This window comes from Engraulis encrasicolus, chromosome 19, assembly GCF_034702125.1.
Source record: "Engraulis encrasicolus isolate BLACKSEA-1 chromosome 19, IST_EnEncr_1.0, whole genome shotgun sequence".
Taxonomy (NCBI): Eukaryota; Metazoa; Chordata; class Actinopteri; order Clupeiformes; family Engraulidae; genus Engraulis; species Engraulis encrasicolus.
The window spans coordinates 48,709,448-48,734,753 of NC_085875.1; the positions used below are offsets into that span (position 1 = coordinate 48,709,448).

At 41.4% G+C, this 25,306-nt stretch overlaps 2 protein-coding genes across 2 annotated transcripts in view; both read right to left on the reverse strand.

Moving 5' to 3' along the window:
• Positions 1 to 3,075: 3,075 nt before the first annotated feature.
• LOC134469911 (calpain-1 catalytic subunit-like) lies at positions 3,076 to 22,988 on the reverse strand. Its single transcript, XM_063223938.1, has 21 exons — positions 22,843 to 22,988; positions 22,399 to 22,659; positions 20,969 to 21,038; positions 18,317 to 18,435; positions 17,484 to 17,617; positions 17,058 to 17,232; positions 16,769 to 16,843; positions 16,176 to 16,261; positions 15,035 to 15,109; positions 14,430 to 14,590; positions 12,824 to 13,072; positions 10,742 to 10,973; positions 10,399 to 10,429; positions 8,244 to 8,342; positions 7,886 to 7,943; positions 7,434 to 7,489; positions 7,079 to 7,147; positions 5,895 to 5,973; positions 4,701 to 4,814; positions 4,471 to 4,523; positions 3,076 to 3,264 (listed from the first exon to the last, which is right to left on the reverse strand). The coding sequence occupies exons 2-21, from the start codon at positions 22,633 to 22,635 to the stop codon at positions 3,223 to 3,225; spliced, it is 2,214 nt and encodes a 737-aa protein (XP_063080008.1). The 5' UTR covers positions 22,636 to 22,659; positions 22,843 to 22,988; the 3' UTR covers positions 3,076 to 3,222.
• Positions 22,989 to 23,987: 999 nt separating this feature from the next.
• Positions 23,988 to 25,306, reverse strand: part of LOC134470250 (uncharacterized) — a 16,112-nt gene continuing 14,793 nt past the window's right edge. The window contains exon 13 of the mRNA XM_063224277.1: positions 23,988 to 24,965. Within this exon, the coding sequence (XP_063080347.1) occupies positions 24,725 to 24,965 (241 nt within the window). The 3' untranslated portion in view covers positions 23,988 to 24,724. The remainder of the gene's footprint in view (positions 24,966 to 25,306) is intronic.

Sequence of the window (25,306 nt, forward strand, 5' to 3'; positions counted from 1 at the left end):
GTTGTTCACAAGATTGCCATATTCCCGGTGTGCGGTGTTAGATGTTGGTGAACAGCTACTCCTCCAACCCTCCTTTTGTCTTCAATGTGTAGCTTGTAATAAAACCCTCAAATGTATTTGAAACTGTCTCCTGGCTCTTCAATTGTGTCAACAACTTTACTGGTGTTTGAACCTGGTGTTACATTTGTGTGTAAGTCTGTGTGTGGGTGGCTGAGTGGGGGGAATGAGATTGTGTTTGGAAGAATGCATGTGTGTGGGTGTGTTTATGTGCTTGCACATGAAAGGATATATGTGTGCCCCAGGGCTTGACATTAAGTTTTTCACTTGCTGGCCATTGTGGCTAGTGGTTTTCCCGAGTCACTAGCCATTCAGCATTACGCAAACAAATATTTTACAACACTTCCTATAGTTGTCACGTTTTTTTCAGCACGGTGACTATGGTTTAACCCAGTATTTCCCAACCTTTTTTGTGCCAGGGCACACTTTTTCCCTTCAAAAAATCTCGCGGCACACCACCAACCAAAAATGATGAAATAATGAAAACAAATTAGCCGCCTAACAATATAGTCATTCTTATAAAAGTGTCTTGAATAGCAATCAAATAAACGCAATTTTTTGTTTAATCATCTTTTAAATTTCCTCTTTCAAATAAAAAGTGCACTGACCCTTATAAGCTATAAACTTCAAAGTACTATATGCAAATTGTTATTCTGTCCAAAAGCATTCTATTTGCAGAAATACAGAAAATAATGCTTATTCTGACAGTAGCAATGATATTTAGGAAAGATTTCACTGTTACAATATGAATATGCATGTTTAATATCAATCTCTGTTCAATGCCTTGCAAAATAGAACGTTCTCTGATTGCGTCTCCATCCGCAAAACGCACATTGGCCAGGAGTTGCGCATGTCCACTATCAGCCTCGTCAAGTTGCAACGCAAATTTCTCACGGATACGGATCTTTTCCAAAACCACACTTTCGATGTCAGCAGAGACATGTCAATGTCTGGAAATTGTGTTATTTGAGAGAGGGACTTTGGCTATTTATTTAACCGCTTCAGGTCCAAGCATCTCATTTACAATGGCTTTGCAGGCAGGTAGGCATATTAGCGTCTCTGCCACTGTGTGACTTTTGATTTAGCTACAAGTTCAGCTACGTGGTAGCTAGCTTTAAGGACTCTCCCGTTTACCTTTCCCCCCCCCCTCATAAATGTTGCTTGGTTCTCTGTTTGCTTACGCAGGCCAACAAAATAGTCTCTCTTGTTTTGTGAAGGGTGTTTCGTTTACATACCAAGCACAATGGAATCGGTGCCGTTCATTGCTGTCAATGGTGCCGTTGCATCCCACTTACAAGTACCGGTAGTCCTAAATCCAATTGAAATAACTCTCTTTGTATTGACTCGAGCTCACGGCATTTGCCTTCTTTTGACAGCTAGGCTACTACAATTGGCTACCTGCTGCCACCTAGTGATAGCCTAAGGAATTATTACATGATTAGGACGCCAGTCAACAGCAGACACTACATAATGACATACAGGCATTATGTAAGGGTTAACGTTCGGCGAGAAGGTCGCTACCGTGGAATAGCAGCACGACAGAGAGAATCTTTAGACCCCGACGCGGAGCGGAGGGGTCTTGTTCTCTCTGAAGTGCTACTATTCCACAAAGCGACCGACTCGCCGAAAGTTAACCCGCTTATTATATGGATATACTTAAATGATTCACACATGCGGGGACATTTCTTTAGACCTATTTAATGTTAAGATTGTTGCTGCGCAAAACAAAACAGTGCCGTTGTGGAACACCGCTAGGCAACAGCTAGGTAGGCTAGCCAGGACAACAGGTGTTGTCTATCACAGCAGCTGATTTAGAGTGACAAAAGACCGGACCCCCTGCGGAGTGATATGAAACATTCGCTTTAGCCACTGACTTGTATACAAGCCAGTGGCTTTAGCAGTGAACGTCTTGTTGCCATTGACAGCGGTAGCCAGGACAACGGGTGCTGTCTATCACAGCAGCTGATTAGAGTCTTGTTGAAAAGTCGCTTTAGCAGTGAAAAGTCTTGTTGCCATTGACAGCGGTCTGTTATAGACCAACCCGTCCGTTATCGAAAAATAACAGACGTCCGAACGTTGGGGAGCCCCGTTGAAATGAATGGAGCATTCGACAGATGACGTCACAACCATATAATAATAGAGCTCTTCAGCGTTGACGTCAACTTGTATGCGGCGTTTGGACTTCCGGTTCGATGGCGATTTTTTACATTGCAAAACGCCATAGAGATTCAGGTTTGGCAAAAATATAAGTTGCACGGCAACAACGAACATTAGCGTGTCCCCGCATCCCTTTCTCATTAGTGGAACGGATCGTATCATCATGTTGGTGTATTCACATGTTAAATCATGACGATTATAATTCAATATTGCTAACCCCTTTCTGATCATTAAAACTTCCGAACTACATACTTTCCTTTGGTTGCCATGGATACAACCCTCCGCACGTACATGCCGTTAGATACAGACGCCGCTTCTGTAGTCGCCAAAAGCTTCCGGGTTTAGCATATGGACGCAACATCGTATTTATGTCGAAGTTTGACACAAAATGATCAACCATGTCATACCTACAGCCTATTTTTAACACCCTCGACAGTTTGCGGGGGTTCGCTAAGCGCGTGCTTGCACTCGGAGCTTATTTGAAATTTCCCCCTATTCATTCCCAATGGAGGCCGGAAGCCGATACGAACCAGGAAGTCCTTAAATGCTAACATGAAAGACTACAATCTACTACATGCTTCCGCGTTACTGAAGAACTCTATTGCTGATAATAATGAATTCGTTTTTTTTTCGTTTTTTTTTTTTGAAAATGAGAATTTTCCACGGCACACTAGTGTGCCGTGGCACAGTGGTTGGGAAACACTGGTTTAACCATTCATTGACTATAGTTAAACCATGGTTTGACTGATTTAACCATGGTTTAACTATGGATTTACCATCGTTTAACTTTGCAAAAATTAACCATGACATATTACAACTAACCATGGTTAAGAGTTATTCATTACATTACAGTGAGCTGACGCTTTTTTATCCGAAGCGATTTACAGGCTATTGGTTAGAGCCCCGGTTAAGTGCCTTGGTCAAGGGCACTTCTGCCATGGATTGAGGTCTACGGAATGGTGAGGGCCGGTTTCGAACCTGCAATCCTGTGATCTAGAGTCCAACTCCCTAGCCATGGCTACTGTAGTTATTCAGGGGCTTCATGTTTTCCTGGGTAACAAAAAAAACCATGGTTCGTGACTATGGTTTAACCATGCACCCCTTCCCCCACCATGTTTTTTAAAACCATGTTTTTTTTTTTTTTAAAAGGGCTTTTGGTGGGCGACCATGGTTTTTTAAAAAACATGGTTTGAGGGGAACCATGGTTTATGGCAGAGAGTATACCAGGGTTAAACCATAGTCACAAACCATGGTTGTCATGGTTACACTAAAAAACATGATTAACTATAATCCATGGCAAATCTATGGTAAAACTATGATTAGTTTTCATAGTAGAACCATGGTTATTCTTTGTAAGGGCTACTACTATGACAGCTACTGTACTAGAACTATGGTTGGTTGATAGTACTTAGAATAACCATGAAATGTGGTAGAAAAACCATGCATTAAAACCATGGTCGATTTTCGTAAGGGTAGAGTAATCATAACATACCATTGTAGAACCATGTGACTACATAAGAATCACAGTAATACCATATTAAGCCATAGTACAATTATGGTAGGTTCAGAGTACTTAGAGTAATCATGACAAACCATGGTAGAACCATAATAAACCATGGTCCATTTTCGTAAGGGCCATGCCAGAATTGTCTGCCTATCCAGGCTAGCACTAGCCTGGTGACCCACCCATAATACTCATCTTCTGAGGGGACAGAAGGGGACAGTTTAGACGCTAGCCTGTAGTGCTAATTTCACCATGTAAAACCAATGTAAAAGATAAATACAGTATTTTGCTATCAGCCATGCTATTAGCTCCCATGGCTATTACGTCCCATTGATTAGAGTGGTGTCTCAACTGTACTCTGCTATGTCTCAACTGTACCCCACCGTTTTTTAGCTAGGGTACAGTTGGGACAAAAGTTTACCTTTTTTGTTTGATTAGGTTAATTACATAAACATTAAACATCCTAGAGATATAATTCCTTGATTATATCTTTGCCCACATCCTGAAAATATGTTCTGTCCAAAACAACTTTCTTTTAAGGACCTTTTAATGGTCTAATTTCTGCGTGGAAGGGGACAAAAATAAAAGTGTACCCAACTGTACTCAGTCTACCCTACTAAATGAATGGGTCCTCAATTATGAACTCAATTAGGCCTATGTAGGCCTAACTTGTGGGGAGAATTAGCACGTTTCCAGAAATGGTGAAATGTCACTTGAAAAGGAAGTCTTTCAGGACTCTGTCTCTGACTTACCTCATTCTCCTGGAGACTAATGGCAATTCCATTGGACCACCGATCAAACAGCGCTGTTGAGATGATATAATATGCGCATGTGACCATAGAGAAATCAAACGTTTTGTAATGACCTTGTATCACATGCTCTATTTCCATGCATTATCTACATGTATTCCAGTAAACACATTTTTCATTCATATATTTAATGCTGTCTATGGTTAGGGAAATAATGCTGGACTGATACTCACTGAACATGCACTTCAGACGCAGGACGAGAGTCAGGAAGCTCTCCAGGTTCAGGTTGCCTTGACTACCATAGCGGAATGCCAATTGGTTTAGCATGCTGTCGCTTACTTGTATACCTGCGGATGGAAAAGTGCTCCATTACAAACACTCTAGACTCAATACAAAGCTGTTCTATGATGCTTTCCCTTAGTAATTCCAAATCATTAACTTTTTATTCTAATCTTTTAACTTTCTTTAATTCCAATGTAATGTTTTCTTTCTTTTTTCAAGTTTTTCCTGCTTTTATCTTTCCCTGTTTTTCTCATTGTGATGCCTTTATGTTTTATTTCATTTACTGTGTTCTTATCATTTTTTTGTGAAGCACATTTCACTGCTTGTACTGTATGTATGAAATGCCCTGTAGCAAGTTGCCTTGCCTCAGAAGATAGGAGCACGCTTGCCAATAGGTGCGATCGAGATGTGTCAACGCATGAATGCGCATTTAGACAGCAATGCACCCTGGATGGAAAATGCTGCATGACGGTTAGATTTCCTGTCAAACTTCGAAATTTCGTCGACGTTGCGTTGACGAGGTGACATGTCACATGGTGTAAAACTATCGCGGGATGAATGCGGCTGCAGTCAGATCTTGCAACCTCTGCAGTTGCTTATCCCCTTCAACGCTCGTCGGCGCTCGTCGGCGGACTGCCTCCGAGGTCACGCGCCCATGAACTGGTTGGTCAACAACTCACTCACGTGTGTATATGGGTCTTGTCTCACACCTCTACACAAGTTTGCGCAGGTCCCCACTTCAGCTCCTCCTCACTGCCTGTCCCCCCACTCCTCACACGTGGTGTGTTAGTAGAGCAAACCGGTGCGAGCTCATCGTCTCGTTCATATTTGTGGCCGACTTTAAATGCGCTGTATTTAATAACACCCACATCGTGACAACAAGTTCTCGCTGACGTCCGTTGCGCAACGTCGACGCTCGCAATGAAGTCGTATGGGCTTAGTGTGTCCTGCCCAGGTCAAAATGTTTTACCAGGACATTATTACATTCCAAACAGTCCATATAACTGCAAGCGTTATGCCAACAATTAACACAATTGTGGAATAGAATAAAATAGAGCCAAGTGTGTGTTGTTTCTTTTTCTCCAATGAAACTCATTCAGTGCATCCTGGTGTTCTGGCCTGATGATGAGTGTTTCTATACGTACCTACAGCAGTCAGCGTATAACTCAGTTCAGTAACGGGGAGGACACCGTCCTTTTCCATAACAGCCTGATTGAAAACACTCTGTGGAAGAAGATTTGAGAGAACAACATAGTGATACAACAAGACATACAGCCGCGGCAAAAATTGAGAGACCACTTCGAAATTTTCAGTTTTTATGATTTTGTTATGGATAGGTATGGATTGGAGTAGAACAAACTTTGCCATTTAATTCTATAAACTACCGACAACATTTCCTCCAAATGCTCCAGCCACTCAGCTTGGCCAATCAAGGTGTGGATGGAGGACCACCAGATCAATACCCTGACATGGTCAGCCCAAACTCCAGGCCCGAACCCCCTTGAAAACCTCTGGAATGTGATCAAGAGGAAGCTGGATGGTCACAAGCCATCCACTCAAGATCAGCAACTTGAATGTTTGCACCAGGCCTGGAATAAAGTAATCTAAAAGCAATGTGAAGGAGTAATGGAACACATACCAAAACGCATGAAAGTTGTGACTACAAATCGGGCTTATTCCAACAAATATTTATTTCTGTACTCTTCCTAAGTTAATACATTATTATGTTGTTTTAAAGTTAAAACCATCTTGTTTTCTTTGCCTTTTTCAGATTTGGAAACATTGCATCTTATGTGTTATTTTGGCCATTTTGAAATTCTCTGCAAATACAGTACCTGACTGACAATATTTTCTTTCGAAAAGTGGAGGAAATGTTGTCGGTAGTTTATAGAATGAAATGACAAAGTTTGTTTAAGTCAAATCCATACCTATGCATAACAAAATCAGAAAAACTGAGAATTTCGAAGTGGTCTCTCAATTTTTGCTGCGGCTGTATATACAGCATACTCTAAGGCTAAGTCTACACTGGATGCGTTAAAGATGCGTCAAAAAATTTGAAACGACTGGGCTATTTATTTAGAATGCAGTGTCTGGTGTGGCCAGATCTATTGATTATTGTGGATTATTACGGCGGATACGTCTTTGACGTATCCAGTGTAGCCCTACCGTAATTCTCTAATGTTCCTAGCTTTCAGAATCCAACACAACCATCACCCCTAGCTATGCCCCCTATGCACTCTAAAAAAGAGAGATGCAACTTAAATGCTTTTCATTATTGTTATAGAGACTTTTACTCCCCTGGGCTATCAAATGAAATCTTTTCACTTACAGCATACTTGGAGATTTTGCTCCACATCCGCTCAAACTCTTGGCGGTCCAGATAGCCTTTGCATGTCTTCTGAGGTGATTTGTGAGTTAAGAAAGTATAATATACCGGCACTATGTCACACACGCACACACACACACAGTACAAATCAGAGAATACTACAGTATGCTTACTGTAATACATAAACTGTTATACAGCAATTGGGATGAACAGAGCGAATTAAGACATCATCACTTCAGTGTTGATTTTCATGGGGAATAGAAAGTCATAGCATATGGGTGTCCTTTAAAATATCTATTAAATGAAGCTTGATTGCCCATTCTGTGCACGGTTCTGTGCAAAAGATGTGAGAGGATACGTCCACGCAGAAGACCATGCTGCGGCATGTGTCTATGCCAAAGCCTGGAGACTTCCCTGCAGGTGGACAAAAGGAAACATTAGTGTGGCATCCAAAGGTTTTTTCACACCAAGTCCACTTTAGTGAACCAAACCCAGTCTTCTGGACCAGAAAGTGAACCGACAGCAAAAGGTCTCAGTTCTGATTTTGTTGACATTGTGAGTGGTTTACGAAAACCAGCTGATCTTTCTGGTCCAATTTTATGGTGAGTCAGTCCTCTTTTTGATCACAACCGGTAGCGGCTTTAAAGCCCCTATGGATGGGATTGTGCGTGCACACAAGTGTGTGTGTGTGTGTGTGTGTGTGTGTGTGTGTGTGTGTGTGTGTGTGTGTGTGTGTGTGTGTGTGTGTGTGTGTGTGTGTTGGAAAATAGAAGGTGGGTGTCAGTGTGTGAAGAGAATACTGTAGCTCACCTGGGAGAAGTCTTTCATTGAGAATGTTCTGCAGTAGCTCAGCTCCCACTTCCTCAAACTGTAGCAAAGAAAGAAAAGGTGGAATGCTGTTACTGGGACTATCGTTAGCAACCATGACTGCAACAACAAAAGGTACCTAGTCACGCGTGCTAACAAATGCAAGCACACACGCACACGCACACGCACACACACACACACACACACACACACAGCGTTGGCTAGGCCCAGGACAAAATCATATGAAAGGCCGCCTCACCCAATTACCCCTGCCTTCTCATGCATTCGCACGCACGCACGCACACACGCACAAACACACACGCGCGCGCGCGCACACACACACACACACACAAACACACACCTGGTTGGAGTACTGTCGGAGTAAGGTTGGTTTGGAGTCATCCTCATCACCATGCTCGCCATGCTCACCATGCTCGCTGCCTTTTTCTTCTTTAGTAGGCTAAAAGTAGCAGTAGACAGTCAGCTGGGTTTGAGTGTCTGCTATATGCTCCCTCTATCTTTTTGTATACCTTCATATTGACCATAAACTTGTGCCTGGAAGTTAGGGTGCGCACATCCAGAAGTAGTAATCCAGGTGCCAGACAAAAAAAATGGTAAGTAGTGTGATGAAGCGGTCTGGGTATTAACTCCAAAAATTACTTGATTTCATTTTTACATACGGCAACGTTTCGATCCAACAGAGGCCTGAGGAAGATCCTTCTGTCTCTGTTGGATCGAAACGTTGCCGTATGTACAAATGAAATCAAGTATTTTTGGACCGCTTCGTCACACCCCATAAATTTGTGCATCACATAAACAAATAAAATAGTTGTACTGTTGTAGAGTAGCCTTGTGGCCAGGAGGAATTCAATGCAGACAGTGACACAAAAAATTAGGGGAGAAAAAATATGCTTTAAAATTTATTAACCACAGTCCCAGATTACGTGAAGAAAACTATTTACAAAAAAGGTAAGAGAAAAACAAAACAAAGCAAACAAAAAGTCAACTAAACAAACAAGAAAATGGTGGAGTCACACATCGGGCTTAGAAAAAAGACTCCAAAGACCGGACTGTCGAGCCACATGTTGCAGACTCGGCTGTTGCACAAGGCAAAGCTGGCTTTACAGCTGGGGGTGGACCAGGGCCTGTTGATGGCGCTGCTGCGCATAGATCTGTAGACTCAGCCACAGGTGTCTGTGACTGTGTAGCTGGTGGATGGGGCTCAGTTTGCAATGCTTGATCAGGCTCCGCTGTAATATGAGCATCCATAGGCCCCAGTACTGCAGCCTCTGTTGCACTGGCCTCGTTGCTCTCCAGTGCCCATGGCTGGTGGAGCACACACATGGCCAGACTATGGCCATACTTCCTGCAACCATTGTTCAGGACCATCAGGGCAGCCAGGTAGTAGAATGATGGTCGTTCATGGAGCAGTGGAAGCAGCAGGACTCCTTGCGACTCTCTGGGCGACACAGACACTGCTCCTTCCCCGCTGGATGCCTCTGCCTAGCATGGCTGTAGCTGGATACTGTTGCAGCCATTCAGCCCACTGCTCAGGAATTCCGTCTTCAAGAGCCTCCACCTGGAAAGGGGTAGCCTGCTCCCACTCATCTTCAAGCTCCAGCCACTCTAACAACTGCTCAGCAGCAAGTCTTTTCTCTAGCTCTCCATCCATGGTGATGGGGGAAAAAAAGTCTAACGAAAAACTAGGATATTCTAAACTTTTTTTTAAAATGTGCCAATGCAATTTTCTTCGCAGCACACTGGCATCCCACTGGCATCCCACTGCTGCCATCAAAGGTTGTAAAGTAGCCTCGTGGCCAGGAGAAATTCAATGCCCAGTGACAAAAATTACAGGTGAAAAATATGATTATATTTATTAACCACAGTCCCAGATTGAGATTAGAAAACTATAACAAAACAAAGCAAACAAAAAGTCACACATCAGACTTTTAAAAAAGGTACCCCTGAGAAAAAAAAACACAGCACTCATGTGCTCCAAAACAAAAAATGAGCCTCCAGAGTTCCCTGCACAGGGATTTAAATAGACCAGGCAAGCACACAATCAGCCAATCCTCTGGCCAATCAGGCTCCACTGATTGAAAGTTATCAGGATAACACTAGCCAATTGAGGTCACCTCATTAACTCAGCCCATTAAGGGCACATGTACATAAACACTAGCCAATTGAGGTCACCTCATTAACTCAGCCCATTGCACATTCCACCAAAACAGTTAAAATGAGGCCTACATGTAAACATACAAATAAATCAAGAAAACAAAAGTTACAAAAAGCAGCACAGCACCTATGTGCAACTAGGACACTGACTCTAACATTAACACATGAAAAGCAAACAATCAACAGAAAATGACTAAAAATAGTGCGGTGGGGTTCACGTGTCACATGTACACAGAAGCTTATCTATTCTCACTCTATCTTTTGTACATGAAAACAAAACAAGCAGCACCGATTGCGGCAAGCAAGACTGACACTGATAGAAAGCCAGTGCTACTACTCACCTTTCCATGATCATGGTCATGTGAACCGTCCCTGAGAAAATAATGTAAATAATAAGCATATGTTGGTTAATAACATATCTCTAACACTTCTGTAATTTTACGCAACTATTGTAATTTTGCTTAGCACCTTAGCACAGAGCCTACAGTATGTTATAACCTTACTGCCAACAAAACTGTAATGGGTTTGTCTTCATCTGTTACTTAAGGCTCTCAATAATGTCATTGCGATGTTGTTATGATGACATTGAGTATTTTTAGGAAAAAGTGAATAGGCAGTAAGAGGCTACGTTTGCATGACGAAGACACATCAAGTTTAATCATTGTGGAGGCATGAATCTCTTACTCAAAGTGGTTCTCAGACTTGGACAGGATGGCCAGGATGAAAGAGGCCGTTTCATTGGGCTTGAAAGTCGAGGGAACGACGACATAGTCTCCTGGCTCCAGCCTGAAGAACGCCATGACTTCTCGAGCGTTCAAGTAGTTTTTGCTGGAGGCCACAGGCGGTCTCTGAAAGAACTCTGCAGGCAGCTTTCCTCTTGTCCCTTTGTACTTGAAGAATGAAGATTGACACCAGCCTTACATTTCTTTATTTTATTTCAGTGAACGCAGTTCTGCCATTATTTTTTACATGAAGGACAAGTGCACTATTTTGAACATTTAGCCCCTTTTCTGACAAATGTTTAGGCTGGATTTAAAGAAACAGTCCACCCTTTTTTGATGTTCACATATTTGCAATATTTCCAAGCATTTTTCATGAATGTGCATATTATTTTCTTCTCAGTATTTTCAGCACTTAGATGTATTGGTATCAGAATTATTAGCATAGCTTAGCATAATCACTTGAAGTAAATATGAGCATTAGCATCAAGCCACAAGTGATCACAGGGCAAGATTAAATACCTGTTTTGCACTTGCAATTTTACATTCATTTTAGAGTAGTTCATAAGTACATTTGATGATGGTTTGTTTGCTACCATAGACTTGCACAGCTATGCGTAATTATATACTGTTAAACTTGCCAATGTAAACACATAGATGAAAAATCCCATGTATTATCATATTTTCTTAGGACTTAACTACATACATGAGCAATTTCTTGAAATGAGGTGTACTGTTTCTTTAAAGGTGCACCGTAAGATGGTGGCCAGAGTAGGTATTGCAACTATGCTTCTCGTTGAAACTGTGCTGATGCCTATTGCCAAATTTGATCTTTTCATGAATATTAATAAATAATAAACCAATATTCACTAGTATGACTAAAGGACAGTATGTGTTGCAGCTAAAAATGCCTATTCCTGGAAATTCAAAATGGCAGACCATGGAGAAGATCCACCTTTTCATATACTCATGAACGGCGTGACGTTTTCCATGTGCGTTACGCCCATTTATGGGGGAAAACAACACATGCAAGTCTTGGTGATGTTGGGGATTAATAAACGAAAGATACGGACCTGTAGACTAGCGTTGTTCACGCGCAACGTGCCGAAAACGTGTTGCGTTGCCGGTTGTTCAAATAATATAGCCAAACAGCCGTGGCTGAAGCATGGAATGTGTTCATTTTGGCTAGCCAATGTAGCATGTAAGTCAATGAGACATTCGGTTTGTTTTCACCCATAAAGGGGCGTAACGCAAATTTAAGAGCAAAGTACCCGGATGACCGTTCATGAGTATAGGCCTATGTAAAATGCAAATTTCCCAGTCATGATGAATACTTAGAACTTAATGGTGGTGGTAAGTATTTGTTAAAAAGGTAACATTTGTGAATTCTAGCAATGAATTACTACAAATCTTACGCAGTGCACCTTTAAGAATTGGATATGCCCATAGATTAGAAGCAAGTTGAGACAAAAATCCATATTAGCCAAATAATAGACAGCAGTAAACATCAAAAAACTGGTGAGGGTCACCACTACTTTAAACCTTAAAACATACAGGACATGAATCTACAGTGAAGCAGGATAAAAACAAAATGTGTACATACCTCAGGAGGCACCTGTGTGGACAAAGGAAATACAATACACTTTTTTATTTATTTACCAAAACAAAATTACACTGCTAACTTGGCTTTGAAAATATTAGACGATCCATCCCACCCCTAGTCTCTGAATATCCCCCCTCCCCTCAGGACTCAGGGACAGGACACTTATTTTAAAACAAATAGACGCTTAACATCCTTTGTGCCTAGAGGCATTCAACTTATAATACTAAATAAATAGACTAACTTTATAGAATGACTAGAATAACTTTCCTGAGGTACATGTACGTGTATATAGGCTTTATCTACTGTGGCTACTGCATCTTTAGACTGGTCTTTGTGTAGGCTACTATTGTAATTGTCTCAAAGCATTTGTTCTATGGCTCCTGAAGACAAATTTCCTTCAGTGCAATATAGGTTTTAATTAATTTGTTCTAAAAAACAAAATACACTGAAATGAGTCTCCATGGTGAATATGCCATAGGCACAAAAGACAAGATTGAGAATGGATAGGAAAGAGACTCAAACACACGCTGAAGATGGAGAAGCCGATGTAGAGGCTCTTGACAAGGCGTCTGTTCCTCTTGTCTGGCTTCTGCATAAGGGACACCAACATGTTGTTGGGGCCCTGCTCAGCGCTGCACTCGTCATCCACAGCATCAATGGTGATGCGGTACTGAGGGTTGGTATAGAATGAATCTAAAGAAGCAAACAAAAAAAACACACATGTGAGTTCGCTTCAACTAGGATTTTTTGCTCACACATATTTTTTTATTTTTCTGTGATGTTGCAGGTTAATCCTGGTTGAAGCAGACTTTTCTCTCTTTTTATCTGAAAACGTCCAAGAGAACATTCTTTTCCAAGACATATCAGTAGGTTTTCCATCCATCAATCCATCCATTTTAGTTTTTTATCTTCGCCAGATCACCATAAGTCTTCTCATTTAAGTAGTTTTTAAAATTAGTATACTTATACTTGTACGTAAATACATATTGACCTAAGTACTTTACTCAGTTAGTCTACCCTGAAACCAGGCCGGAGTACTGAGTAAAATTAGATGGATAGAGACAAAATTACAGGTAAAATAATAAAACAATAAAACATTCTGCCGTGAATTAAAGGAAATTACACAGGAGTTCGTGCAGCATTTTCACCATTTCAGTGTATTGAATGATGGCTGGTACCATCAGCAAGAGATACAGGTCATGGAGTGTGATATTCAAGAAAAAGAAATGAATTAAAAATAACTCAGTACTTTTACTCACATTACATTTTAAAGTAGTGTTTTACCTTTTCTACCTAGAATTTAAACAAAGTAAATACATTTTCTTGAGAACAATTTTCTGTACTTTTTCTGTACCCTTTTTTGTACAAAATGAACCTTGATGTTCCTATAGGCCTGCCTAAGTTCCCAGATGAAAAACTACAGTTAGAAACAAGACTGAAGTGCACTACTTTACATGCATAGAAAACATGGTTCACTGTGCAGGAAATGGTCAAAAAATGGGCAGCATGAATTCTGGAAATAAACAACTAAAAATCTCACACAGTGTCCCTTTAAAATGAAATATGCTTAAGTTGGTTTGAAACTAAATCAACTTACTCAACTATACCTGAAGTGAATTGTGAATATGTACAGTGGCTATATTAACCCTAACTCTCCAAGTGTGCAGAAGTGTACTCGGATTAGTTGGAAATAGAATACTTAATGCACATCCAAAGCATACCTTTACCATACACTGTAAAAAAAAGGCACAAGTTTACCAGCTGCCTCAGATTTCCAAGTTAGTTTAAATCATTATATTAAGTTGTGTGAAGCATTGAATTGCAGCTTTGAGTTCAAAACACAACTTACAAAAAAGATTTAAATTAACTTGGAAATCTCAGGTAGTTGGTAAACTTGTGATTTCAAGTTATACCATCCCGTTTTATTTACAGTGTATAGAACTGATTAATTATTATAATTAATAAATCAGTTCTATACACTGTACATAAAATAAGTTATCATGACATATCACTGATATCATTTTTTACAGTGCACATATTTTTTTTGTACCTGGGTAGTTCATGCAACCACCAGCATTCCTTCCGGCGACCCAGCGGGCCTCACGAAACTTGGACGTCCAGTGGCATTCGGAAGAGCCATCCAGGAAATCAGGACACAAGCAGCAGATGTCCATGTCATTGTAGCTATTGCAGAAATCTTCCATTGACATCCTGAACATGAAGATGAAGTGTTTAGTTTTTGGACACCCTGTACACCCTGTACACATAAGGAGGGGCAAGATGCTGACCTGCCAACCATGTGAGCGCATGTTTTGAGTGACAGCTGTTTCAAACAATCAGAGGTTGCAGAGGGACCCCTGACTGCACATGCAGACAGGAATGTTTACAAATGGGAAACCCATGTATATATACAGGCATACACACATAACTTCATGCATATATTCATACATGCAGAAATGAACACAAACGGTACATACAGTACTGTACAGTACACATGCATGCATAAAATATACATTCAAGCATACATCACACACACACACACACACACACACACACACACACACACACACACACACACACACACACACACACACACACACACACACACACACACACACACACACACACACACAGCAATATTTTATTGGTTCATACCAAAACTCTCCATTTTCCCCAAATGTAGCATTGCTTGGTCGTTCTTCCGAACTCACAGTTTGCCAAGCTGCAGATCTACAATGACAAAATACACAGTTACTCTTCAGTTCCTGCTGCACAAGACAGGTGTGCTCACTATCACACCATTGTCTGGCTGTGGGGCTGGCCCATCTAATTGCACCCTTGACATTTTCCAGAAGAAGTAAATCTTACTAAATTCACAGTACCAACCCAATTTTTGAGACTTGAGACTTAACCAAAACTTAGTTTGCAGATCACTATGTCCTAGAATGCGAATTACATGATATATGATTTCAATGGCATCAATTGGATTAATTAATCACAAACTCTTTGAATAAATATTTTTTTAATCGCCTGACAGCCTGATTTTTTCACAATTATGTAAACAAGTTCTGTTTTCTACAGCAAAAAAAACCAACAAGCAGCTTCCACAGAAAACAGTGGGGTGTATGTCTATGTCTATGCCACCAGGTGCTACTTTTCCTGCTTCAAAGAAGTTGAATCAAAGGTGTGACATCATGTGAAAAGGTCAATTTGAGAAAAGGAACGTGGCCTAACGAGGGCAACAGGTAATCCCCAAGTTTTAATGCCAGTTTGCAAGCTTGTTTTCTTAACCAAACCCAGCCTATGAGCCTAAATGTCAGAGGTACAGACCTGAGTCTATGAAATGGCATAGCACACATGGTGTGACTTCAGCTTGTGGTCCTTCAATGCAGGGTGGAGATTTGGACGACTTGTTGTTACAAAGCCAAAAGGCAGTAATTACACTCTTCTGTTTAGCTGGAATGTTTTACATGGCCAATAAAATCTACACCCATGGCTGGATTGACAGTAAGGCATACAGGGCACTTGCCCGGTGCACTGTTGATTTTGGCCTGATCCTACCCTCAATGTAGTGGTATCAGTCCTCATACCGCTACAGCAGACCTCTCTGAGTCTGGATCAAATATTAATTTTGTTGTGGTCAAAATAGCTCGTAATAGAAGACTAAAAAGGTTGTCACAGGCTTGTCTCTCTGAATGCCAGGAGTACTGGTATTGACTGCAAATGCCCGCCCTGATTTTTTTCTCCCAGTTCAGCTCTGTCTACACCCTACAAATTATGATTTAGAATGCCTTACTTATCACTCCAGGCACCGTTCCATTCTCCTTGTCCCCATGGATTGAACAACCTGACCAGTTTAACCGGCTGGCCATTGCTCGTTACCTACAGGGAACAACATAGTGTCACACATGATGTAGGCTGAATCAGAAAGCCCAGACATTAAACACACCAACAAGCAAATTAAGTTACATGTAATACATTGAAGGTGCAAGACTATGCACCGTTTTGCAACTGTTTTAAGCATGTTCATCTTCAAACTGGTCTTACTACTTCAATGGGGATCAAAATCATGGATGATATAGTCATAATGAACTTCATATCATAATCAACGTCAAATCAAGAATCAACACCTGAAGAGTTATTTTCCAAAACACCATAAAAGTCATTTAAATACAATTTTCATGAATATTTTTTTAATCTGATTTTAAGGCAGTGTCAGGAAAAATGGAATTGGTTCAATGTTGTGTCATATTTGTTTGAAAGAAAATAAAAGGCTAAGACATTGATTGTAACAATCTTGACAGAGAAAGACAATAAAAACCCTTCATTTCTTTTTGAAAAAGGACTTATAACATTTTGGAAAAGAGCTCTTCTTGTACTGTAAAATACCTTATGAACTCCAGTGATGGTGTAGGCATGGCCCTCCACAATTCCATTGGGCAGCACTGTGTTGGCTGCTGTGGCCTGAAAGGTAGAAATGCAATGTGAAAGGGAGATGATGCCTTCCCAATGAAATCATACCTGCATGCAGCATCACTGTAAAACAAAAATCTGTGAAATCTAAATAAAACACAAGTGGCACATGGCAGCATTAATCAAAGTGAAAGTAATGTGCAGTGAAAACGTTCTGCATGCCCTTGTCTGTACTATTGCAGTGCCCATCAGGAGAGTCACTCACTCCTTGAGGTGTGCCACAGCCCATGAGGGACTTGGATTGGCACGCTCTGAACATCAGGTCCCAGAGGTCCGCTGGGGCGTCCTTCAGGTCGAAACACATGTGCACACCCCCGGTGAAGTCCACGAGAGCCTCGGCCACAGTACCACCATTCATGTCAGCATAGGAGCCACACACCCTATATTGGACACACACACACGCACACACACACACACACACACACACACACACACACACACACACACACAAACACACACACACACACACACACACACACACACACACACACACACACACACACACACACACACACACACACACACACACACACACACACACACACACACACGTCAGTAAGCATTCCATTCCATCCTGGTCATGCTAATCATAATTATCTCAAAGGGAGTGTGCAACTTATAAAAAACGTACTTGGCATAAGCCTTCTCCAGCAGGGCAGACCAGAACTCATTTTGAGATTTGGATTGCACGAAGATCAGCCGGCCGTCAAGGGTGGGAAGCTTGTCGTCAATCACCACGTCAACCCACTTCCCAAATCTCCAGAACTATGAATTTAATTGAAATAAAAAACGTAAAAAAGACAAAACACAAGTTACAAATATAGCTTACAGTTTACAGACTGTTTCCCAAAACCATTTTGGCAAAGAATCCTTGATGGATCACACGTAACTCTTAAAGTGATACTGTGCCATTTTTGGAAATTAGCTTATTTTACACCTCTCCTTGAGTTAAATAATTGAGTTTTACCTTTCTCCTATAGTTTCAACCGTTCTCTGAGTATGGCAGTGCAAATTTAACCTCCAAGCTAGCAACATGGAATCCTATGAGACCAGCTAGCTGTCAACTGGTCTCATAGGATTCAATGTTAATTACTAGCTTGGAGGTAAAGTTTACCAGACTCAGACTCAGAGAACAACTGTAATTACAGAAGAAAGTTAAAACTCAATCATTTAAATCAAGGAGAGGTGTAGAATGAACTTATTTCCAAAAATGAAGGAATATCACTTTAAGTTGTTGGCTGGAGTAGTCTTAGCGTGCTACGATTGATCTTTATTGCATGGCACAGAGACACCCACAGGATATGAGGGGAAAATGTGAACTCTCTTTGTCTATGCATATTGTGGAGATCATTTGTGTTTATTGAAATACTGTTGAAAAGGTTACTTTTTAAAAGGGGTTTACTCATTATTCCAGTTCGCTGTATGTCTAATAAATGCATGTTTTTCTTCTTTCTTTCTCCTTACCCTAAAGTGAAATATGCCTGCATAGCCATCCGTGAAAGATTGATTCTTTGGTATGACTTGGTCCCTGATATGCCTCTGAAACGTCAGAGTTCCAATGGATGCCAGGAACCAGCAGTTTCCTGAAAACAAGAAAGAGGCAGAGAGAAACATAGTAGTAGTAGTTAGCCTGATTATCATTTACTTTCAGATCTCCTCAAGACTTGGTCTGACTAAGAGCTAACAATTAGCGTTTCCCAAACGGCATGGTTGACCTGCCTCCCTAGGTTTGCTACTGGTTGACTGGTTTCTGACAAAGTGGGTGGAGTTCCTGATCTTTCTGGAGAGCAGAAACGATATTTACATTGCTCTTGGCCTGACTAGAAGCAATGCCGAAGGTGTTGTGTCACTAGGAGGGCATGGCCAGTCTAAGTACTAGTAGCAGTAGTTGTTGCAGTAGTAGTAGTGGAAGTAGAAGAGCTGTGGGCAGCCATGGCTCAATGGTCAGAGCGCTGGCCTTTAGATCAGATGGATCTGGTTCAAATCCCACCCTCACCACCACCTTCATCCATGGCTTAAGTGCCCTTGAGCAAGGCACCTACTATAGGCACCTACTATAACCCCACATTGAAGCAGGGCTGTAATCAACTAGCCTCGCACACCATCCTACGTACTTCCGCCAAGAGACTTGGTTCCGCACTACGTCTGGTACCTGTTTTCTGTGGAGCGATGTTGAGGATTTGGCCGGTGTTCTGACAAACAGTCCTACGTTGTAATTTTATCCTACAGTAGGATGTTCTGTCAAATACAGTATATCACGAAAGTGAATACACCCCTCACAGTTTTGCAGATTTTTGAGTATATATTTTCATAGGAAAGCATTACATTTTATCTTGGTCTCTTCAGATCACACAACATGGTTCCAGTGATCCATATCCTTGGTCTGTTCATCTCTCTTGAGACCAAGATAAACAAATTTGCTTTAGATGGTGTCAAGCATGTGTGGTGGTAAACAAGTGAGTTTTACAAAAAAGGTGTATCCTCTCAATAGCCAAGCATGGTAGTGGGACTGACATGGTTTGGGGATGCATGAATGCTGTCAACATTGGCAATCTGAAATACACCTAAAAGAAACATGCATGTCAACATGCACTGTGACTACTGAAGCAGATCATGATATTCTCCATAGGATTGCATTCAAATCTCACACCAATCTATTTAAGCCAGATGCAGACTCAAAATGTAAAAGTTCAATGCAAAGAAAGGTTGAAACGCACACTGATGACCTCCCTTGTCATCCCTTTTCATTTCGTTTCATTTCGAGACGATTCGAGCCAACACAGCCCCTTCTCTACCAGATTTTAATCTAGGGTGTACTCACTTTTGTGAGTACATGTTCAAACATTAATGGCTGTATTTTGTTTTTTTCTGAGTGAACAAGACATTTAAGCGGTTAAATATGTTGTTAAAAGATCACTAATCATTGTGTCAAAGTTACATTTCTGTAATGCTTTCCTATGAAAAGATATACTCAAAAATCTGCAAAACTGTGAGGGGTGTATTCACTTTCGTGATATACTGTATGTCTATTTAAACGGTCCTACATCGCCAAAGATAGATGTCAGACATGTTTGTTCAACAATTTATCCTGATTTTCCAGAAGATTTCCTTCCCGCTTCCTGCAATCACGTCAGATCAAACAACCTCCAGACCATGAATACGAAATGAATGAATTATGGGATGGTCAGGACCAGGCTAGTAATCAACACTCTGTACCTCCATAAGTGTAAGTGCCTTTGGATAAAAAGCGTCTGCTAAGTGTAATGTAATGTAATGTAATGTAATGAGTAATACACAGGGGTGCTCAGGGCTGGACTGGTCTGGCATACTCAGCATTTTCCTGGTATGCAGACAGTGCCACATACTCCAAGGTTGCATTCTTCCGTCCTCCACTTGTGCTTGTGGCCTCGCGTTTTGCTGACACCCTGCCTCCGTGGAGAAAACAATAAAGTTTCCTTGCTGTCAGTCGAGCCAAAACAATTTTTGGGGGACTGTTCTTCATTCACCATCCCGATTGCAAATGAGGAAATTACATTAGAATTGTGCTTTTGCAAGATATTGAATTAATTTTATGCTGTGGATGACGTCGTCATGAGGTCACAAGCAGGCAAGAGAGCAAGGGAAGACGGAAGTCTGCATATTGGAATCCACCCCAAATCACCTAGTTTTACCTGTCCAATTCAGGTGAAGGTGGAACTGGCATCTCACTTGGGAAGTTTCGCCCCGGTGCGTAATTCCAAATCAGTGATGAAGTAGAGAGAAAAAGGAGTCCCACACGGGAGCTCCTGTGTGTGACTACTTTTCTCTCTGTCCAATTCAACCAGGGGACCATTTAACCAAGGAATAACCTGGGCCAATCAGACCGTTAAAACCATGCAATTTGGAATGTGTGGCACTGGAGTGTAACTAATGAATTCAGATTGTCCATCATTGCGCATGAGTATCGTACTAAGATGTATCTAGTGTATGGTAGAGGTAAAGTGGAATAAGGAGACTATGTGAGAGACAGGACTGTTTGATAATCCTATTGAATGTACCAGTTATACATGCCTTTGGTGTTAGTGATTTCTTTGTTTTGTTTATTTGTGAATATGTTGTGTAATATTAAAATCTTACCAAGTTGTCCTTGGGCAAAGTCAAATCTTGATATTCCATCTAAGATGAACTGTGGATTGTCTGTCAGCCTCTACGATATTGGGAAAAAACAAATGGATGATTCAGTGATGCTTTATAGTTTCCAATTGAAAGTTGTACATCCTTTCCTCCAAGACAATGACTTGATTCTATCCTTAAGGCCTTTTATATGTGACTAGTGTGGAGATGTTGGTGATGAATGGCATATAAAAAAGTTAAACTGCATGTATAATGCTTATAAAAAGCATAACAACTAAATAAGCAAGAAGCAGAATAGGCCAACTTTGTCAACTTTGTGCTGACAATATGGATACCCATGTGAGGATGAAAAGACTGTGCAAACAGTTTAAGATTCTGCCAAACACAAGACACTTCGGTCAAAGACAGTTACAAAGTATTGGGAATTGTGCTGATAATGAGACCACAGTGTAACCATCCTCAGCGTTTTTACAGTAAATGCTACGTAGGCCTAGTAGGTTTTACCCTGATGGCTGTGCAATCGGTTAAAGATTATGCAGGGAATGAACACCTCGGTCAGAGATGTCTGCTTAGTAGTAGGCTAAAATGTGTGTTGAAAAACAAGACCATAACCCAACTGCCGTCAGCATTGTTAGATTTTGTGTGAAGGCCTAGTGCTGACAGGTCTAATTTTATTTGAGGTTTATTTGACAGGGACAGTGCACACACACACAGTTGAGCAAAATTATAACCTCAAGGTTAATTATCATCTGTAGTCCCTGGACAGGAATTGATGCATAATCTTTCGTAAATCGCAAATTAAGATTTCTTAAAAAATAAAATAAAAAAATAGCAGAACGTGCAGGTTGAGGCCAATGCTGAGGTGAATGCTTCAGTATTGGTTTGTGCAAAAGTATACATATTTTTGAACGGGCTAGCTCTTGTCAATGGGTAAGAGGAACTTTCAGGGGAGTAAGGAAGTAGGAATTTTCAAAAGATCACAAATTCATCAGATATCACAAGGTTTTCATGTGTAGGGTATCATTGTAATGCTATTAATCTCTGATTAATTCACTAGGCCCATGTCCCTGGGCCTACTTGCAAGCTATTTCGTTGTGGCTAGTCACATATGTTCAGTATGATCACATAGTACACCTGCATGGTTTTATATTTAGGGTGAGAAGAGGATTATCTGGCAGAATTAAGGCAAATTACCATGCTCAATGTGCACGGGAAAAAAAACGCACCATGCATGCACCAAATCCTAAAAAGATATACAAGTAAGGAATGGAGAAATTTCCCTATTCTGACAATGTGATCTAATTACCATTCAACCCCTGGCCTGGGAACATTAGGCAATATTACTTTCTTCACCAAAAGCAAACAAGCCCCGGGGCACACATCAACATCAGTGCTCAACACATCGATAAACTAGAAGTGACAGTATACAGTACCCCAGGTCTTTTCCACACGACTCTGGCCATGGCTTCAGGTGGCAGGATGCCGTCCCCGATGGACCTCTGGTCTGGTGGGAACATGTCGTCAATAAACCTCTCGCGGTTCATGATGCAGTACTTCTTCAGCTCCTCGTAGTCCTGGTCTAAGCACTTCTCTGGGTTGTCTGGAGACCCCACGCCATCCTTCTTGTTGCGCTCGTCCATAATGCTCGAACACCCACCGGGAGAAGGCATTTTTGGCTGATAGGGTTTGTGACACTGGAGAGAGAAACACACATCACCATCAACTTTATTCTACTTTTAAAGAGGAAAAAATACAATACATAGACATGTGACAAACAGAAACACACTTAGAAAAGCCATTCAGTGAAACCAAGGCATTATCAATCAACAACAACAAAACATGTTCAAAATGTGGTGCAATCCCTCTGAAACACTTACCTGTCCAAGGTGTGAATGTTTGTGTTGTCCCTTTTACTTGTTACCTGTCCTACAAGTGAAGAGACAAACGGTTATTTTCACTGTGACAAGCAAAGTTACGTTCACAGCCACAGGATGTCAGCAGCTCTTGGCTGTGTTAAGGAGACTGCAGATGAGATCCAGTTGTCTGAAGCTGGGATTGGTCCTTATATACGCACGCCAAAATATTCTGCTCTCCTTTGTTGTACATTCAAGGCCAGGTAAGCCGACAAGGACACAGGGGTCAGTTGCCCCGGGCCCAGGGACTGAGGGGGCCCACAATTGGGTCCTCATTACATCGAATGTATTGAAAAGAGGGCCCTTTCAAATTACTTTTTCCTGGGCCCTGCAAATGCTGTCAGCGGTCCTGTTCAGGGCCATTTCAGGTTGCACAAGTCTGGGGTGTGTGTGTGTGTGTGTGTGTGTGTGTGTGTGTGTGTGTGTGTGTGTGTGTGTGTGTGTGTGTGCGTGTGCGTGTGCGTGTGTGTGTGTGTGTGTGTGTGTGTGTCTGTGTCTGTGTCTGTGTCTGTGTCTGTGTCTGTGTCTGTGTGTGTGCGTGCGTGCCCGTACCTGCAAACATGTTCACACCCAGAAAATGTTTCTCCAGGGACTTACTAATTGCATATTACCTGTCTAACCTGATGCAGTATTATGGCTGTATTGTATGATTAATCTGTTTGACCTCTTCGGAAATGGCAAGCTTTTTCAGCTGTACCCTTGGAAGAAATGAAGCATAGAGTTGGCTTGATATATTGGATATTTTAATGCTGGTAAAGCTTGCTCTGTTATCGTATAAGTATGTTGTTTGTAATGTAATGTACCATCATAATCCAACATTTAAAAAGCTTTGTTAGATGCATCGTTTTCTTTTCTTTTTTAGAAACATGCTCTCATGCATACACACGCCCACAAACAACACACATGCATACAGTAGCCTACATACAAGACCCAACATACAGTACATGCACAGTATGCACACACACACACACACACACACACACACACACACACACACACACACACACACACACACACACACACACACACACACACACACACACACACACACACACACACACACACACACACACATTGAACACTTTCAAACTTCTGTGCTAACCCTGTAACATAGATTTTTGGCAATAACGTACACTTGACTTGACATGACTTGACTTGACACAGGTGAGGGGAAAAGAGCTTTATTGACAAGTGATGTCACCAGAGTGAGAAAATTCCAAAAATAAGATGCAGCACACTCTGCTTTTTTCCATTTGAAGTGACATTTCGGCCCCATGGCCTTCTTCAAACTCACAAAACACCAATAATGGATATTGGTGTTTTTTGTGAGTTTGAATAATGCCAGGATATTGGATTATCATTGTTATTGGATATTGGTGTTTTGTACGTTTTGAAGAAGGCCAAGACGTCACTTAAAAAAACATGTTGCAGAGTGTGCAGCATCTTCATTATTTTCTTTGACATTTGAATACATAAAGCCAGCACCTCAAAAAGTGCACCTCATTGCAATACCTCCTTTTTTCTTGATTGCCAAGTGATGTTACCAGAGTGAGAGCATACAACAGCAGTGAGGTGACAACATCACAGTGATGTTAACCAAGCTTACACTCACCTCTCTTTCTCTCCATCACACAGCACACTCACACACGCACGCACTCATGCACGTACGCACACACACACACACACACACACACACACACACACACACACACACACACACACACACACACACACACACACACGCACGCACACGCACACACACACATATGTATACGCTGGAGCACACACACACACACGCACACACACATATGACATACACATGCGTGCACTACAGTTGTGTGTGTTGTCATGCTATGGTTTGTGGTCTGAGACAGGGCAAGGCGTGAAACCACATGGTGGGTCTTTGTGATGTAGTGGGTCTTTGTGATGTATTGGGTCTTTGTGATGTATTGGGTCTTGGCGATGTAGCTGGCGTTTCCATGATGGCGGAACGAGGTAAGTGTTCTAGAACTGCTTCCAGAACCTCCGACCGCTGCACAGGTGACAGATCTCCTCTCCACCGCAACAAACATCTCAGCTGCGGCTCACTAAAGACACACACACACACACACACACACACACACACACACACACACACACACACACACACACACACACACACACACACACACACACACACACAAACTAATCATTAACACACAGACCTCCTCTCCACTAAGGATAGACCAATACATCGGGCAGATATTTGAGTTTTTTTTACTGTAAGTGTATCGGCATCGGCTAATTCGCATGTGGTTTGAAATATAGTTTAAAACTATTTAGCGACCTGTAACATTAGAGTAATTGCATGCTGGAATATTTGTCATTTTTAAAACATTTTTACGCATATCAGCCCAAAATATGGGCTTAAGGAAATCGGCAGTCCATA

What these genes read in the sequence shown, in the direction of transcription:
- LOC134469911 (XM_063223938.1), bottom strand. Translation starts at nt 22,635, where the DNA reads ATGCCTTCTCCCGGTGGGTGTTCGAGCATTATGGACGAGCGCAACAAG. An exon ending in CAGGCATATTTCACTTTAGG is followed by an intron (nt 17,618 to 18,316) that starts GTAAGGAGAAAG and finishes TTAAATTCATAG; the next exon opens with TTCTGGAGATTTGGGAAGTG. An exon ending in AAGTCTGAGAACCACTTTGA is followed by an intron (nt 10,430 to 10,741) that starts GTAAGAGATTCA and finishes TTATTTTCTCAG; the next exon opens with GGACGGTTCACATGACCATG.